This window comes from Penaeus chinensis, chromosome 10 (genome assembly GCF_019202785.1).
Source record: "Penaeus chinensis breed Huanghai No. 1 chromosome 10, ASM1920278v2, whole genome shotgun sequence".
Lineage (NCBI taxonomy): Eukaryota > Metazoa > Arthropoda > Malacostraca > Decapoda > Penaeidae > Penaeus > Penaeus chinensis.
The window spans coordinates 12,266,718-12,284,217 of record NC_061828.1 but is presented as its reverse complement, the minus strand read 5'-3'; the positions used below and the strand labels follow the sequence as shown (position 1 = coordinate 12,284,217).

General features: G+C 39.3%; 1 protein-coding gene across 4 annotated transcripts in view; it reads right to left on the bottom strand.

Moving 5' to 3' along the window:
* Positions 1–10,988: 10,988 nt before the first annotated feature.
* LOC125029424 (putative phosphatidate phosphatase) overlaps positions 10,989–17,500 on the bottom strand; it is a 30,092-nt gene continuing 23,580 nt past the window's right edge. For 2 of the 4 annotated variants that reach the window (XM_047619282.1, XM_047619283.1), the window contains exon 6: positions 10,989–16,951. In XM_047619282.1, coding sequence (XP_047475238.1) covers positions 16,820–16,951 — 132 coding nt within the window. In that variant the 3' untranslated portion in view covers positions 10,989–16,819. The remainder of the gene's footprint in view (positions 16,952–17,500) is intronic. The other 2 variants (XM_047619280.1, XM_047619281.1) reach the window with 1 other exon arrangement.

The following is a 17,500-nucleotide window of genomic DNA, read 5'->3' as shown; positions in this document are numbered from 1 at the left end:
TCTTCCTCTTTCCTTTTGCTTTATCCTAATTATTAACTCCTTTTTACCCTTTACCCTTTATGACTTGATATCTAGCACATTTATTTGTTTAAAACCCCTTCCTTTTCTTTAGGAAACAGAGACTAGGATCCAATGCTGGGGATCACTCCTGCCTTGAGCCCAATCCTTTCTTTTTCCCCTTTTTGTTTTCTTCTCATTACCAACCCCTTCTACTATCCAATTCCCAAGGGGTGAGAACCATGTTGAAAGGATGAAAGGCTGCCTTTGTGGTTGTCAAGAACAGCCTGGGGGAGTCATGGGCATGGTATTCCGCTGTGGCCCTTACCCCTAGATGTTGGACTATTTCTCCAACATACTCTAGGCTTACCATGGCCTGTAAAGAAGACATTGTACCCCTATTAAGGGTACAACTAGTTGATAAAGGGCTTGCCCCTTTATCAACTACCCCACTGATTTTAATTCTCCTGTTTCACCGACCTGAGGTTCTTTGACCACACTCTGAACACTTCTCCTACTAACTCTCTCAATACTATGACCTCTTCCACATGCCCTCTTCCTTCTACTACCCCCACCTCTACAAACATTTTGAATACTCTGTTTAGCTCAGCCAATTATTTATTATTTATTGATTTTTTTTTGCTGCATCAATATTTAAGGTTATCAGCAGTGTATTCAAAATATAGTGATAGGGTAGGGCATGGAGGCTGAGCCCCTGAGTAAGGAAGTTTTTTGATACCTCTGTGGATTTCCATGGTCAAATGTCAAAACAAACAAATATGCAAGACATCAAAGGGCACACAGCATTATCTCAAAGTAATGTGGCAAAAAGGGTAAAAAGGAGTTAATGATTAGGATAAGCAGACAGAAGAAGGGATGAAAAACAGGAGGAGGGGAGAAATAAAGACCATGCAAAATTAGTTGAGGTGAGGGCTGAGCTCTAAGGTAGGGGTGATCCGTCTCCGTCTCCCAAACACCCCCATGACAACAATGAGCAAGGGATTGGGGCAAGGGGGGAGCCTAGCCAAATGGTTTTGATATTTCATGATCCTCTCTACAGCCCCTTACTCTGACAACACTCTCCATTTCCAGCAATGCCTCCAAAAACAAATAGGCAAAGTTTCCTTCTGCAGCAGCTCCAATAGTTCACACTTTGTCATAGTTACTTCTGAATCCCAAGCTAAAGCATTATCAACCCTGACTTCACTGGCAAACCCATGCCTGCCCAACCTCATCCCTCCCTCAATAATTGTACTGGGGTCCTCCACCTTCCCAACAAATTGCCCTGTCTATGATAAGGATTGGTCAGATTATGGAGAAAACTTACTCACCTGCTTTGTGGACTGGGATGCATTATCAGTAGATACTAGACCATTCCCTCTTGAAGCCACTGTAATTCCTCCACCAATAGTACTAAGATTACTTTCTGTAGGCATAACTTCATCCATATTGTTTATATTGTCAGAGAGTCTCTCCTTGTCTGATCATACCAACCATCCCCCCTCCAGTGCCAGAATTGTTGGCATGTAGGCCATTCTGCCAAACACTGCCGCCTGGCAAGGCCACACAGGAAGCATGTTGACGAGATTTTCTCGTACTCCTTGCTCCAGTGCTGTACTTCACTCAGCCTTGTCCCCTTCCTCCCAAGATGCTTCTACACCCCCCTCTGTATATATTCCTCTTCCATCACACATTTCTACTTCTACCCTCACCCAGTCAAATTCCTTTGCCATTCTAATCCTGATACCCCAATTTCTACCACTACCCTGACACCTATTCCCTCTCCCTCCTCGCTTTACTTTTAGCAGACAATTTAAACTTTCCATCCCATCTTCTCATTCCACACCCTTTCCTCCACCTACCTCTACCTCTACCCCACAGATGCCTGTCTCCTCTTTTTCCCCACAAAAGAAAACCTTCATTTCTTAAAATTCCCCAACCAACACCATTGCAGAAACCCTTGGAAATATTAAAAACTTTTTAAATTTGACCCAAATTGACACAAACCCCTCATCCACCCTCCAAAGTCACCACTTCCACTCCCTTTACTCTCAAAGTGACTTCCGATATCCATCCCTCTCCGACTCATTGATTTTTTCATAATAGCTCTTCTACATTGGAATATTCGCTGATTCCATTCTCACAGACTTGATCTTTGCCACATACTTTCTTATAACTCATCCGTTATCTGCCTCCAAGAAATTTAATTTCACATCTGCCTGTACCCATTCCCAGTTACCATTTTCTCTCTTCCTCACACTCCATTTGTCTTGTCTATACTAATCCATCAGGAAACACCATATGTTATACCTCCCTTTCAAACCATTATCCCTTGCACAGTTATTCACATCTAACTTCGCCAAAGGATCATATTTATTTCAGCTCCCCTTCCCACCCCATTGACTTTGTTGCCTTGAACGTCTAATTTCCCAACTCCAACCACCTTTCCTCATAGTTGGTTATTTTAACTATCGCCACACTCTTTAGGGTGATGCCATCACTACCCCTGTGGTCAATCTCCACACACTGACTTTTCCATGCATTGTCCTTTCTTTATGCTCCCTTTCTCTTCATTTAGACTTCCATTGGTCAGTTCTAAACCACTTTCCTGTTCTCCGTCCTCCTACTTCATATGCCCCGCTTCTTAATCGTCCATGCTGGTGCTTTGATAGAGCTGACTGGCATGCTTTTGCTTCTCTTTACTATTCCTCTCCCTCAGTTATCCTTCTTGTCCACTTCAGATACACTTTAATGTTTCACAGGCAGTCCAAGAGCTGCTTATACAGCCATTCCCTAAATCTACTGACCTTATACCTCCAAGTGTGTTCTATGATGGAACTGTGATTGTACCAAAGAGCTTCGTTTGAAACTCGCTGCTTGAAGCAGTTACCGCCTCAAGTGAAGCACCCCAAGTCAGCTATCAGCCCTTACTTCTTTTAAAAGAGCATCCACCTGTCTTTGCCGCACAATCCGGAACAACAAAACTATCAGCTGGCGAAATAAGGTTTCCTCGATTACATCTACATCTATTTCAGCTACCTGGCGTCAGATTCATAAACTATCAGGCAAATATCATCCCATCCGGTTCCCGTCTTCTATATTGATAACTCTCATCTCTGGTCTCTAATGAACTGGGCGACTTTCAGCCAGGTGAGTAGTGGCTCTCACCTTTCTCCACACTTCTTCCATTTTCTTCCATGTCCGTTGCTTACTCCTGTGATGCTCCTTTTTCTACCTCAGAGCTTGACACTTCCTTACAGTCATGCCCCAACACACCCGAAAGGCCCTGACGGTATTAATTACCGCTTGCTCTGAAACCTCCCATCTTCCTCTCTATCATTCCTGTTAACTATTTTAACTACATTTGGATGGCAGGAAATTTTCCTCCTCACTGGCGTGAAGCCCTTATCCTAACCTTGAAGTCCAATAAATCGGACCCTCCCTTAAGATTACCACCCTATCACTCTAAAAGTACTAGCTGCTAGTGTATTTTTTTTTTTATTTATTTATTTATTTATTTATTTATTTTTTTTGAAAGAACGCTATCTTGAATCTCATTTGTTTTTTCTTCCCAGTTTGGATTCCGCTGACAGCCGACCCCCTTGATCATTTCAAGACATGTTACATCTGCATTTTCACGCCATGACTCTTTATTAGCCATATTCTGTGACCTAGAGAAAAAACATGATACCACAAGGTGATACCATATTTTCCAACAATTTTGTGTCTTTATTAAGTCCTTTTTCTCCAAATGCATGTACCAAATTGCCTCTTCCACACCATCATCTTTTTCTCAGTTCGAACTTCGACGGTGTCCCGCAAGGCAGCAACTTATTCCTTCTTGAACCGTATTCATGTTGACAAATGTAGAAAAGGTATGAATGAGAATAAGTATCTCTTGTACTGTGAAGATACTCATTCTCATTCATATCTTTTCTACATTATTCCTTCTTGCTGTTTAGTGAGTAGGGCAATTAGATCAAATGTGTCTGAGGAAGGAAGAGGAAAAATGCATAAGAGGTATCATGAAACAGTCTACGAGTAATAAGGGTAGAAATTGGTGTTAGGAAAGTAGGAGAAGAATGAAGAAAGGAAACTGAGAAAGGTAGGATCCAGAGAAAGACAATGTTGTGACTTAAAAGAGTTACGTGAGCGTCCAAGTGGGAACGATTGTTGTCAGAGGAAGAAGTGTTGGATTTTGCAAGGATGTTCGTAGGGTAAGTTAGGGGTTAGCAAAGGAGAAACGGAGTTAAAAGGCGATTAGATCAGTTTCAGGAGAATGTTAGGAGGAAGAGAATCTAGGGAAAGGGGTTGTTGTGACAAAGGGTCACATGTGTATCCAGTTTGAAGCAGAAGGGATAATGGGGAAGGAAGGAGGGATGGTGAAGCAGGGGGTAATGGGATGTGCTGGGATGGAAGGGTGTGAGAAGAAATGGGAGCAGAGAGATTAGGGGATGGATGGGGTGTAGACAAGGTATCTTGGGTCATGATTAAATAGTTTTGAATGTCTTCTAGAGTTTAGTTTTTGAAGTGAGGTTGGTTGGGGAGGTCTGAAAAACAAAGATTTTCTGATGGGGGAGGGGGAGAAAAGGGGACAGATGTTTAAGGGGTGGAGGGAGAAGATGAAGTGGTTCATTTAACTTGTCTTGTGCGATGAGTTGGGCGAAGAAGAAAACTTAGCCTACTTGTGTTTGGAGACTTTGCTGAAAGAGGAGAATGCTGTCAGAGAAGGGAACTGTGGGGGGTGGGGTATCACGAAAAATCGGCCCCATTTGGTTGGGCTAAATAGAGTCTGTAAGAAGTTTGTAGAGGTGGGAATAGTAAGAGGGAGTAGTGTGGAGAGAGCTAGTAGTACAGAGAGGTGGACAGTAACAGAAGTAATAAGGGAGAATGGGGAAGTTGATGAAGAGAGTTGTGGGAGTGGAGATGAAGCAGAGGATTTTGGGAGAGGAGGAATGTCTCCTGGAGGTTCAGTATTGGCCTAGGTAGCTAATGTGATGGCAGGGATTGAGGAGGGGATAGTAGCAGTGTTCAGAATCGTGGTCAAAGGAGAGCCAGGAGTCAGGGAACCGGGAGATTCATTTATTTATTCATTTATTTTCTGCCGCGTCAACATCTTCGGTCATTAGTGGCGTATTCAAAATATATCAATTGGGGGTGGGGTAAGGCAGGTTTTTGGTTTAATAAGGCAATGTTTGTGGATTTCCAGAAGGTATAATGGTTAAATAAATGTGACAGACATCAAATATCATCTAGCATTATGATTATTGTGGAGAAAAGAATAAATAAGGGGATGAAAATTAGTTAAGGTGAGAGCTGAGGACCAAGATTCGCTATATTGGGCTACAGTCCCCGTCTCCTAAGCCCCCTCCCCCCACGACAACAATGAGCAAGAGATGGGGGGGGGGGGATTTGATTCAGTGGGGCTATAGTGATATCATGTTCTCATTATTGGCCATGGTAGGCCAAGAGTATGTTGGGGAGAGAAAGTCTAGCCCCTACCCCTCAGGGTCCCGTTGAGGGGTAGGGGCTAGACAACTAAACAGGGGATTACAGTGCCCGTGGCTCTCCCAGGCCGTTCATGACTGGCACAAAGTCAGCCTTTCATCCTTTCAACACGGGTGGTTAGAAGGGGTTGGAAAAGAGAAGGGAACGGAAAGGAGGAGGGGTAAAGTCCGTGCAAAGTTAGCTGAGTCAAGGGCTGAGGCCCAAGGCATGGGTGATTCCCAGCATTAGGCCTCAGTCTCCGTCTCCTAAGCCCCCTCCCCCGGCAACAACCGGCATGGGATGGGGGGGGGGGAGTTGACATTGAGTTTCAGTCCCCGACTCTTATGCCCCATAACAACAAAGGGTATGGGTTGGGAGGGGATAATTTGAATAAGAATTAATGTTTAGGTTCACAAACAATTTCTGGCTGAATGTAATGCAGTAAGAATATACATTTTTTCTTGCTTTCTTTTGTTTCTGTTATATCTAATGTTACAAAATTTAGGATATAAAAACAAGTTCTGTGGAAATAATTACACACACACACACACACACACACACACACACACACACACACACACACACACACACACACACACACACATAATAGTAAGATATGCGGAACTGAGAGAAGAACACTGCACGAGGAGCATAGAGGTGGGTTGGAGCATGATATGAGGTATGAATGTGTGAGACGGGTATGACCTTTTCATAAACGTCTGTTCTGGTGGTATGGTGCCGACCAGAGATAGATGCAAGGTCTGATGGTTTGCGGTCAGACCTGAACAGAAAGATTGCTAACGGTTATAGAGAAAATTTAGAAATAAAGATAGTAGTCGGTGACTGGGATGTGTGAAAAATTGGATTGGTGAGTTGTAGACAAGGCGGCGGATCGTGCCCTGACATGATTTATTTGTTTTATGTCGTGTAGATAGGTAAAACAACTGATCTTGTATTTTACGGGCTATATGGTTGATAGGGTGTATGGAATGTATGAGTGATATTAAGTTGCGTGAGTCAGTGAAGATGGTGAAGGACGAGGAAGAGATGAAAGACATGTGTTGTAAAGCGAAGAGGATAGCATATAGTTCTGTTGCAAGGACGCTTGATTCAGGAGGAAGGAGAAAGTTGTATGTGTGAGAGGGAAAGACTACAGCGAAACCAGTCCCGAGGTGGATTTGAAGCCGTCTATATAGAGAAGTGACTAGATGTATATGCAAGAAAATGTGTGAGAAGGGTAGGTGTTTGATTTGGGTGGGTCAGGGAAAACAGAAGAGCAATTACAGGAGGAAGGCATTAGTCAGGGAGGGAAAGTTTGGGCAGAAAGAGGAAGGGATCGGAGATGAAGAGTGGGTGAATGGGAAAGCAGAGCGTCTATACGAACGAGGGAAAAAGTAGGTAAACGTGGAGAGAAGATATGAAGAAGGGATTGAGAGACAGTTAGCTTGGAGAGAACATTGGTGAAAACGAGCATAACTTCTTAGAGACAAAAGAGCGCGATATCGAGAAAGGGATGGTAGGCCTGATTCAGTGTATAGGCTCTCAACTGGGAAGGACTGAAAGGCACCTAGGGCTAAACGGTTGATTGAGAAGGGAGGCAGAGGTAGCAGAATATATATGGCAGCCATAATCAAAGGTAGAGAGGATTAGGGTGATATGGAGATGGGGGAGCATTTTGCGGTCTGAACCCTTGGATATGTCAGAAAGGGTTTGTAAGAGTTGGAGTCGACAGTGGGCTTCGATCTCGGATACGATCTCGCCAAGACAGTTTGGAGTCAAAAAATTACCCCAAGGAACTTGCCTTAATGTATTGGATGGGAGCATCATATATGAAGATTGGAGGTTGGGAGCCTATACGTGGACGAGAAAAAAAAAGGAAAAAATAGAAAATAGAAAGCCGTGGTTGGTAGTAATTTCTAGTTTCGAGTAATTAGCATAACCAGCTTGTGAGTCCTATGGGACGGTATTCTTGTGAAAAAGTGCCAGGTTTGTTTGGTTTTAAGATATGTAGTACAAGGGCTTCACGCCAGTTGGGAGGAAAGTTTCCGGTTTTCCATATGTTACTGAATACTGATAGAAGGAAGGACAAGGAAGTAGGTGGAAGGTGTCGTAAGATACGGTAATGTATACCGTCTGGGCCTTCATGAGTATTGCGGCATGATTGTAATGCATGAAAGATTTCGGAGAAAGAAGAATGTGCGTTATAAGATTTTGTAGAGTAAAGGAAGAAGATGGGAGTGCGTTCTTTGGCTGATTTTATGGAAGAGAAAAGAGGAGAAAGATGAGAGCCGCTACTGACTTGGCTAAATTAGGCACGAAGTTCAGTGGCTACTTGAAGAGGGTCAGAGATGAGGCTATTGGGGATATGGAGGACGAGGTCAGGATGAGGAAAATGTTAAATATCCGCCGCCAGACTGCAGAGACTAGTGTCGATGATATTATGGAGGATGCATAATTTTGCCAGCTGTTTGTCATGGAGTTAAGGATTGTACGGCGAAGAGGCGGTAAAAAGTGTGGATAACTGTGCAAGATATAGTGGTTTGTAAGGGAGGTATAACATATGGTGTTTTATGACGGACACGTATGGAGAACGCAGATGGAGAGTGAGGGAATTCTAAAAAATGGTAATTGGGAATCGGTACTGTAGGATGTGCGAGGAAGGTTTCTTGGAGGCAGAAAATGGGTGGGTCATAAGAAGATAGAAGGTGATGAAGGTTATGTCTGTGAGAATGAAAACCTTGTATGTTCAGCTATAGAAGTCATTATGGATGTCAACGGATGATAGGGGTAGAAATGAATCAAGGGAAGGAGGTGAAACGAGGGAGTGGTAAGGCTAGTAGGGAAGGAGGTTTTGGTGTAGGCGGAGGAGAGGATAGGGTATGTTGGGAGGGAGTGGGAGGTATAGGGGTAGGGGGAATATGAGGAAAAGGAGGATGAACGTCGGCAGTCACTTTGAATGTAGCCGGAATCAGGTTAAAGAAATTGGAGGATGGATGAGAGAAAGGAACTTTCCTTTGGGTCGTACTTCGGAAGTTCTAATATCCTCAAGGGTTTCTGGAGGGGATTTGGGTAGGGAGGTTTGGGAAACAAAGAATTTTTATGTGGTGAAGAGAAGATAGGCATCTGAGGGGTTGTGGATGTGGTAGGAGAAGATGGGATGGAGTGTTTGCATTGTCTGGTGCGATAGGTAAGGCGAGAAATAGGGAGAGACATGGAAGGAGTTGTGGATATTGGAGTATCTGGATTTAGAATGGAAAATGATTTAACTGGGAGATGGGGGAAGCAGAGGTGGAAAGCTGGGGAGTAGGGGGGCTGAGGAAGACTACTTGGGTAGAGGGGATAGGAGTGGAGTCAATGATACTGGAGTAGGGGGTGACTGAAAACCCGCATCGGCATGTTTCCTGACTGGCCTCTCGTAGAGTGAGGCCAAGTTTGTATCTGAAAACTGCAACCTCAGACTCAAACTTGTAGCCCCTATAAAATATATTAAGGGAGCCACTGTAATTAGCACATGCATGTGATTGTGCTGGCCAGTTTGAACGGTAATGACCAGGTTGGGCACAGAGAGGGCAGCGAAGCGACAGTGCTTTGTAGGGTGGCCAAAACGCCAGCATTTCTGACACTGACAGAGTGGGGGTTGATATGGTCTGACAAGGCAAGACTCTCTCCTTTATAGACCTTATGGGGAAGGTCATGTCTGTGGAAGGTAATCTTAGTAATATTGGTACAGTGGCCTCTGGGGGAATAGTGTAGCACTGTATTGATACTGCATCGTAGTCAGCGAGGCAGGCAAGTAGGTTGTCTTCGCAGTCTGACCAATCTTTGCTGTAGATAGAGCAATCAGGCAGGAGATGGAAGTAGTTCCAGTTCATGTATGAAGGGAGTTGGGCAGCAATAGGTTTGCCAGGGAGGTCAACCAGGGTAGATAGTGTATGGGCTTGATACTCAGATGTAACTGTGACAAGGTGTGAGCAGTCAGGACGACTGCGGAAAGAAACTTTGCCTACTTGTTTTTGAAGGCACTGTGAAAAGAAAGGGTATTATTGGAGTAAGGGCTGTTGGGGGAATCACAAAATGTCTGTCCCATTTGGCTGGGCTAAATAGGGTACTCAAAAAGTTTGTAGAAGTGGGAATTATAGAAGGCGAAGGACAGGTGGAGAAGGGAGTGGTGTGGAATGAGATAGTGCTGAGGAGATGAATGGTTAATGGTTAAAAGCAAAATAAATGTGCTAGACATCTAAGGTCATGTAGCACTATAGTAAATGGTAGTGAAGGGTGGTTGACTTAGTGATTAGTTGTCAAAGTTGGGCAAAGGAATTGACGAGTAAATGGGTTAAGGTTGGGTAAGGTAATGTATAGGGGTTAGATCAAGTGAAGGATGTATATGCATTTGAGGAATGAAAACAGGTTGTCAAAGCAGAAAGTGTGAGAAGTTGTGGGAGGGATCACGAAAAATCGGTCCTATTTGGCTGGGCTAAATAGATTATTTAAGAATTTTGTAGAGATGGGGGTAGTAGAAGGACGGGGCATGTGGAAGAGGGAGTAGTGTTGAGGGAGGTAGTGTTATGGGGAGGTGGACATAAGGGAGGATGGGTAGTTGATGAAGAAGGTTGTGGGGGTATAGTTGTTGAAGTTGAGCATGTTGGGAGTAGAAATGTCTCCAGGGGTGTTGATTAGGGTGGATACTGTACTATTCGGCATTGAGGAGGGGGTATTAGTTGTAGTGTTCAGAGCCGTGGTCAAAGGAGAGCCTGGGGTCAGGGAATCGGGTGAGTTTGAATTGGTGGAGCTATTTGATGAAGAAGCCTCATTGCCTCTAATAATGGTATGGTTAATGGTTAATGGTTAATGGTTAATGGTTATTCATTGTTGGCCATGATAAGCCTGGAGTATGTTGGGGAGAGAAACGGTCCACCCCTCAGGGTCGCTTGAGGGGTAAGGGCTGGACAACTAAAGCAGGGGAATACCGTGCCCATGGCTCCCTCAGGCCGTTCAGGACTGGTACAAAGTCAGCCTTTCATCCTTTCAGCACGGCTCTCACACCTTAGGAAGTGGATAGTAGAAGGGGTTGGTGAAGGGACAGAAAGGAAAAAGTAGGAGGGGGAAAAAAAAAGAAAAAAAAGACCATGCAAAATTTGTTGAGTTGAGGGCTGAGTCCCAAGGTTGGGGAGTTCCCCAGCATTGGGTCCCAGTCTCCGCCTCCGCCTCCTAAGCCCCCCCCACGACAACAACGGGCAAGGGATTTGGGGGGAGGGGAAGGAAAGACCATGCAAGTTAGTCGAGTCTAGGGCTGAGGCCCAAGGTAGGGGAGGTCCCCAACATTGAGCCTCAGTTTCCATCTCCTAAGCCCTTCCACAACAACAGTGGGGAAGGAATGGGGGGGGGGGGGGGGGTAACAACCTATTTCTGGCTGAATTTAATGTAGTAAGAATATAAGGTTTTTCTTCTTTCCTTTTTCTTCTTCTGCTGTATATCTTATTTCAAATTTGGGATAGAAAAACAAGTTTTGTGAAATAAAATATATTTTTATAAAAATGAATGTTTTGTTTCACAAACAATTCCTGGGTGACTGTAATGCAGTAAGAATATACGATCTTGTTAATAATGAACAGATGTGAAAAAAACAAGACTAATATTATGCACACTAGAAAAACTCTTGAATATACCTAAAATACATAGTAGTTGAACTTTAACTACATCTGTGTTTTAAATTTGTGTTTGAAAATATACCTCCACAACCAGGTTTCTTTCAAGTAAACAAAAAGCAGGTTCAAGTACACTTCACTGCTAAAGGAGTTCACACCAAATAAGTTTCATTTATGCACTGATGGTAAGCCCAAAATTAGTGATAAAAATAATGGAAACAAAAAATGAACACAGTCAAATTCACAAATAAAAAAAATCTTGTATGAAATCAAACTGTATTTATGAAGCAGCAATTTCATAATAAAACAGCATTAAGTCTTTAATTCCAAGATTATTTATTTCATATGGATATAATGTATTTCATGAAAGGAAATGTTCGTAAATACATTTTCTTAAAATAGGTTTAATGTCTCTAAGAATTTGTTCTATATGTAAACCCCTTAATAATTATTGAATATGTTTTTGTGGCATTATTCAATTTTAGTCTATAAAAGTCAAAGGGTTTTTGAGTTATTAAGTTATTTTAAAACTTTCTAATTAATTTTCTAGATTAACATGCATTCTATGTGTATCTGATGAATAGACAGACAATGATATACACAGGTATATAATGATTATTTTTTAGTGGAAGCAAGCATTTTCTCAGTTGGTTTCCACTTTGACTGCTTTCATTATTGAAAAGCACATGTCATAAATAATAACTATGAGCAATCCTACTTACAGCCTAAAAGAGATGAAACAAAATGCTTACATGCATTTTTTATGATTTAAAACCGAGGTGAAAACTAGCATTAGCTATTTTCTTCCCTCTCAAGGGCATATTTCCAGACCACGTCACCTACAAGCTCAAAGTGATTTCTTTGTTCTTTCTGTCACAGTGTGCGTGTGTATGTGTGTGTGCTGGAGGTGTGTATCCTTGCTGGGTGTTGGCACAAAATATTTACTTATTTAAATCTATCAATACAAACATTATAATCTGACGGTTAGTTCAATTCCTTTAACACTAAGGTTAATATCTTATGTTGCTATTTTTCTTGAAGGTTTAATGCAAATACAAAAATAACTGAAACTTGGCTGATTGCTGAGAGCTTTAAATAAAAGCTCCAGAGTTATCCATCATTCCTGCAAGTTGATTAACTATACAAAAATAAAAAAATACCTATACTTGCATTGGACAAGAGAGAAATAAATAAAAGTATCAGTTGTAAAATATCACTTTCAAATTAAAGGCAATAGAGGAGCCTGTATAGAGGGAATAATCTCAGAATTTCACCAAAGTTTAATTGTGCTAAATTGGTAAATGTTAAGCCATATCTTTCAAATAAAAATGGACCATCATATTTAGAGAATTCCTAGCTCCTGTTGTGCCAATCTGTATATTTTCTAATTCAACTGTAACTTGTGTGTTGGTTGACCCATCAGAGGATTCCATTAATAGACAAACTGTACATGCAAGTATCAGTATATGCATCCCTATACCACAATGTTCAGTGGGCTGCCACTAACCGCAAAATTACAAAGAGTCAAATAATCAAAATGACCTTGCCATTATATGACAAACATCAAGGCTTATACATTGTAATTTGCAGCTGATGAGCTATCGGGGGTGACACGGTAGTATTTCAAGAAAGACAATTTAAAATCAAACACTTCAAAACAAACCTCTGAATCCATTGCTTTCCTTCAGCTTACAATGGACATTGATCTCCCTAAAAGCACACAATGCATTTTATACTGCTGGTCAAGTTTGCTACACATCTTCACAAAGCCAATTACATTTCACTTTTTTATAAAAGTAAGAAAACAACATTCTAACTACTTTTACTAAGTGTAATAAGGATCTACATATAGCTATATGTGGGCTTTATGTTGTTCAGTATAACTTTGAAATTATACCATCTGACTGAACACCACTGGCAGAGAAAACCGTAATAATCAGAAACGTAGAACTAAATCAATTTTGTTATTAGAATTAACAATACAAATAATTATTGTTTGAATCATCCTTACTTTTCATCATGTCATTACTATCTAATGATTAATGTCATGAAAGAATATTAATGATGATGTTTATGGAATCAGTAAATACAGCAATAATAACAATAATCATAATTACCATCATTATGATAACCTACTGACATACATGAAACTTCAGTATTTATTCAAACATTTACCCATTTTGGCATGTTTACTAAAATCTATATCAGAGAATAGTTTTACAAATGATCCTTCCTTCAGATTCCAAATAAAGTTAACATTACATTTTCCACCAGAAGTGCAAAAGCAATGAACCGGAATCAATTTTACTGGCTATTTGTTAAGAGATCACAACGCATTTAGCCAGGGGTAAATCTGTTACAATGAAGCCAAATCAATAACCAGATATTAGTAACTAAAAATAAAAACAGATAACAAAAACACCCAAAATAAAAAATTACAACCCTTGCAAATCATAATACTCTTCTAATGGACTAATACCTCAGATATTAACTATCCCAAAGTGTCACTGTTAATAAAAAAATGTTTGATTGTTCTTGTTATTTTTGTTGCATTTTACCAGGACATATCAATCTTTACCTTAAACCTAATTCATGGGAAGTAACAGCAGTTTAATGGGAAGCAACAAGCTAAGTTTTGATCATTTAACTTTTCCCTCTTAATGAAAGAAATAACAGCAAAATAAAAAAATAACAACAGTAATACAAATAAACAACAAAACAGTATAATCTTTGTGAAGCATTTTTAATTAACATAAAAGAATTAGCATACTATCATCAAAATCCAACTCTGATGAAACTGATGCTTTTGTATTCACATTAATCAAATTATTCCACATTTCATAAAAATTCTGAACCATTCTTACTGCTAGTAGAAGCATATAACTTTGTTGAGGTAAGTAAGCTACCGACATTTTCACTAACCTAGGACATTCCTGATTATGAAAGATACAATGTGCACATAAGTATGATAAAAAAGCACCATCATTAATATCACCTTCAAACATTACATTGCAAACTATATAAAAAAAAATATACATATATAAAAAAAAAAAATAGGAAAACAATAAAAATCATTATTATCCACAATTAAAGTCAAACACATTCACCTACATCAACATGCAGACAACGATACACACATACATAGGTCCATGCACACAATCACATGCAGTAACACAAACAAACAAAAATGTGCACACACAAAATATCTACAGATAATCACCAGTATTATTTTTCAATTAATCATTCAATTGAATAAGTAAAGAATAAAGAATAAAGGAGAAAAAAGAAAAATGGACGAAGCAAGAATCTAGATTAACCCATTACTTAATTACTGTGGACATTTATTCTTGTCATTACGAGCCTAAGCCGAATGCCGATTTGCAAAGCTACGCACCATGCTCAGCCAGCCAACTCCAAATCATACACCCTAAACAGTTACTCACTTGCCTGGGTCTGGGCATGTCAATTCAGAGCCTAAGGTCCTCCAAATGTAGGATTAAAAAATGTGTATACCACAGCCAAACATAAACAGAAAGAGATGTTATTACAACCAATCCCTAAGCATCTCATTTTTTCTTTAAGCAGCTGACCACATGTGATCCCTGGTGCGTGGCTCAGTTTAGCAGGCAGTAATCCCATCTCCAACAAATTAAAGGGAACTCCATAGTGATATCAGAAAATATAAAACTTATTCAGTAAACCATTCTAACACTCAGGAATGCAAATAAAAAAATAAAAAGGCTGTATTTACACCATAAATACAATTGTTTCTTTAGATAGTTTAACTCACTTGGTTATCACTCCTATGTTAAATTTAGTCAACATATAATTTTACAGTATATACAACAATGTAGCCATCAATGCTAGCAGGATGAAAAAGCTAAATGTATATACAAACACAATGTTAACTTCAAAACAAAACTTCCAACAAACTGATGGTGGCTGATTTGTTCACAAATTTTAAGGTAGCCATTCATAATACAAAAAAATTCACATAGGGTTTGGCAAAAAGTCCCACAAGCATTAATGGGCACTGACATTATAACTTAAGGGATATTCCCACATCTCTGAATATTTATCTATCTATATAAAGCTACTGCTGAGTATGCAGCTTTCAGGGTTAATATTTTTTCAAGATACTAGTTTAAATGTATACTGATGGCTGAATATGGAAGGAAAGAGAGAGTGAAAAAAATAAGACCAATCATCTGAAAGATAGGTACACATTTTTCAGCATTCATTACTAATTCAAACATAAATGCTGCTGCTATTGATAAAATGCTAACAACTTCATATCTACACACTGCATAATGCATTTCCTTTGCACACACATATATAATACCAATTCACAATATGAGAAATAGAAATGTTACCCTGCAATGCTTTAGAAGACACAGATAATATCCAAGAAGACATATGGAAAAATACACCCGCAAATTTACACAAGCATAATCATTTGAAGTGAGGCTTAATGCAAATGATTATGTATCTGTAAAACTGTGTGCATGGAAAATATCTCACAGATAGAGGGGTTATATTTTTGATATTATGGACTCGATCTTTGTTCCACCTGCTGCAAATGCAAGCACACTGCTTAACTCTTCCAAGTTAAGAATGCAAAATTTACACAAAAGTGCAAAAGCTCTTTTTGCAAACCTTTCTTTAAAAGCAAATTTTAAAAAACATGGAGGTTACAGCTGGTTCCCTTTTGGTATTTCACAAGATAGTGCACAAATATACACATACTTTGGACTCCGTAAAATTATGAATGATAAACCATACTACAAACATTCTTTACATTTGGTATAATATCCAGCAGTAACAACAAGTCAGCAATTGCCATAAGAACAAACATATAATCCATCATGTATGCATTCTCCCACATATCTATCCATTGGAAGTTGGTAAAGATGTGCAACTTCACAAATGTATGTATGCACTTTTAAAAACAGTCAAGGACTGTTACTACAAGAGTACATAAATATGTACATAAATATTGAAGTTTAGAATAAAGTGCATCTAGTACACTAGACACATACACAAATGCACAAATGCTTGTACAAACGTACAGGTTCATGTAAATTCAAAATCAGACAATGTCATTACTTAATAATTTAAAATTTTGATGTTCAAAGGCTCATATGCATTTACCCAGTATTTATTTTGATGTCATTCTAGAAAGAAAGGGTCTTAAATTTGATATAAATAAACCCTCATTGGATGGAGTGCATTACAGGAAGATTCATCCTTAATGTATTTTAATACAGTTGTAATACAATGACATACATGTATAGGAGATTTAACAGCAAACAGTAATTGCTATCAGGTACTCCAACTGTTGTACTTCCTTGATTAAATAAGTATATGTGAAATTACCCAAACCTTCATGTATTTTCAAAATGTTTAAAAAGCATCACAATTTGCCAGTGCCTGTTCCTCTTCAATGACTTCCATGCAGTAAGCACTGTTAAACAGTAGCTTAAATGCACCAGCATGTGTTCACATTATTTCAACAGACTTTAGATGCATCTCCTCAAACCTGGTTTAAAATTCCTAATAAGTAAAATTATTCAAAAATAGGAAAACTTTCTTTTTACACTGGTCTTACCTACTATCTAGGTGAATGAACATGTATTCATTCTGTATTTTGTGGTACGATGGTTTTGAATTCATTTTGTGCAAAGATGATTTCATTCACCTAAATTAGTGCGAATTGTATTATTTTCATTTTCTCCATCATGGTAATCCTGTAAAGCAACAACCTGGCGCTTTGAGACTGTGGAGTGCCGTTCCTCAGGAAACAAGTCTGATACGAAGCGAGCCTGTTAGAAGAGAAGTGAAGAATCAAATTGAAATTTCATACAAAATTATCAGCAAATATACCATCACCCTTTTGGTTTGATTAGATGCAGCACGTTACAATATATCACAAAATATGGTCACAAAATTTGTTGAATAACAAATAACATACATATTACAAGGCATTCAACCTTAAAAATGTCATTCATGAAAATGTTAGAGCGACGATGCTAATGCATAAAGAAAAAAATGCATAAAATTGTGATGCTTTTATCAGTGGATATACCGTCCAAATAGTTTTATGGATAACCATGCACATGTGACTACTAGATGCGTGGAAAAAAAGTTATTTCCATCTTACATACTAATTACTGTCTTTTTTATATTTTATTTTATCTATTTATTTCATTTTTTGGTGTAAGTAAATTGAAATAAAACACTTAAAATACTACAAGTAATATGCCAGTGCAGTGATATAATGAGTATGTGTATATGTGTGTATATATATATATATATATATATATACACACACACACATATATATTTATATATATATATATATATATATATAT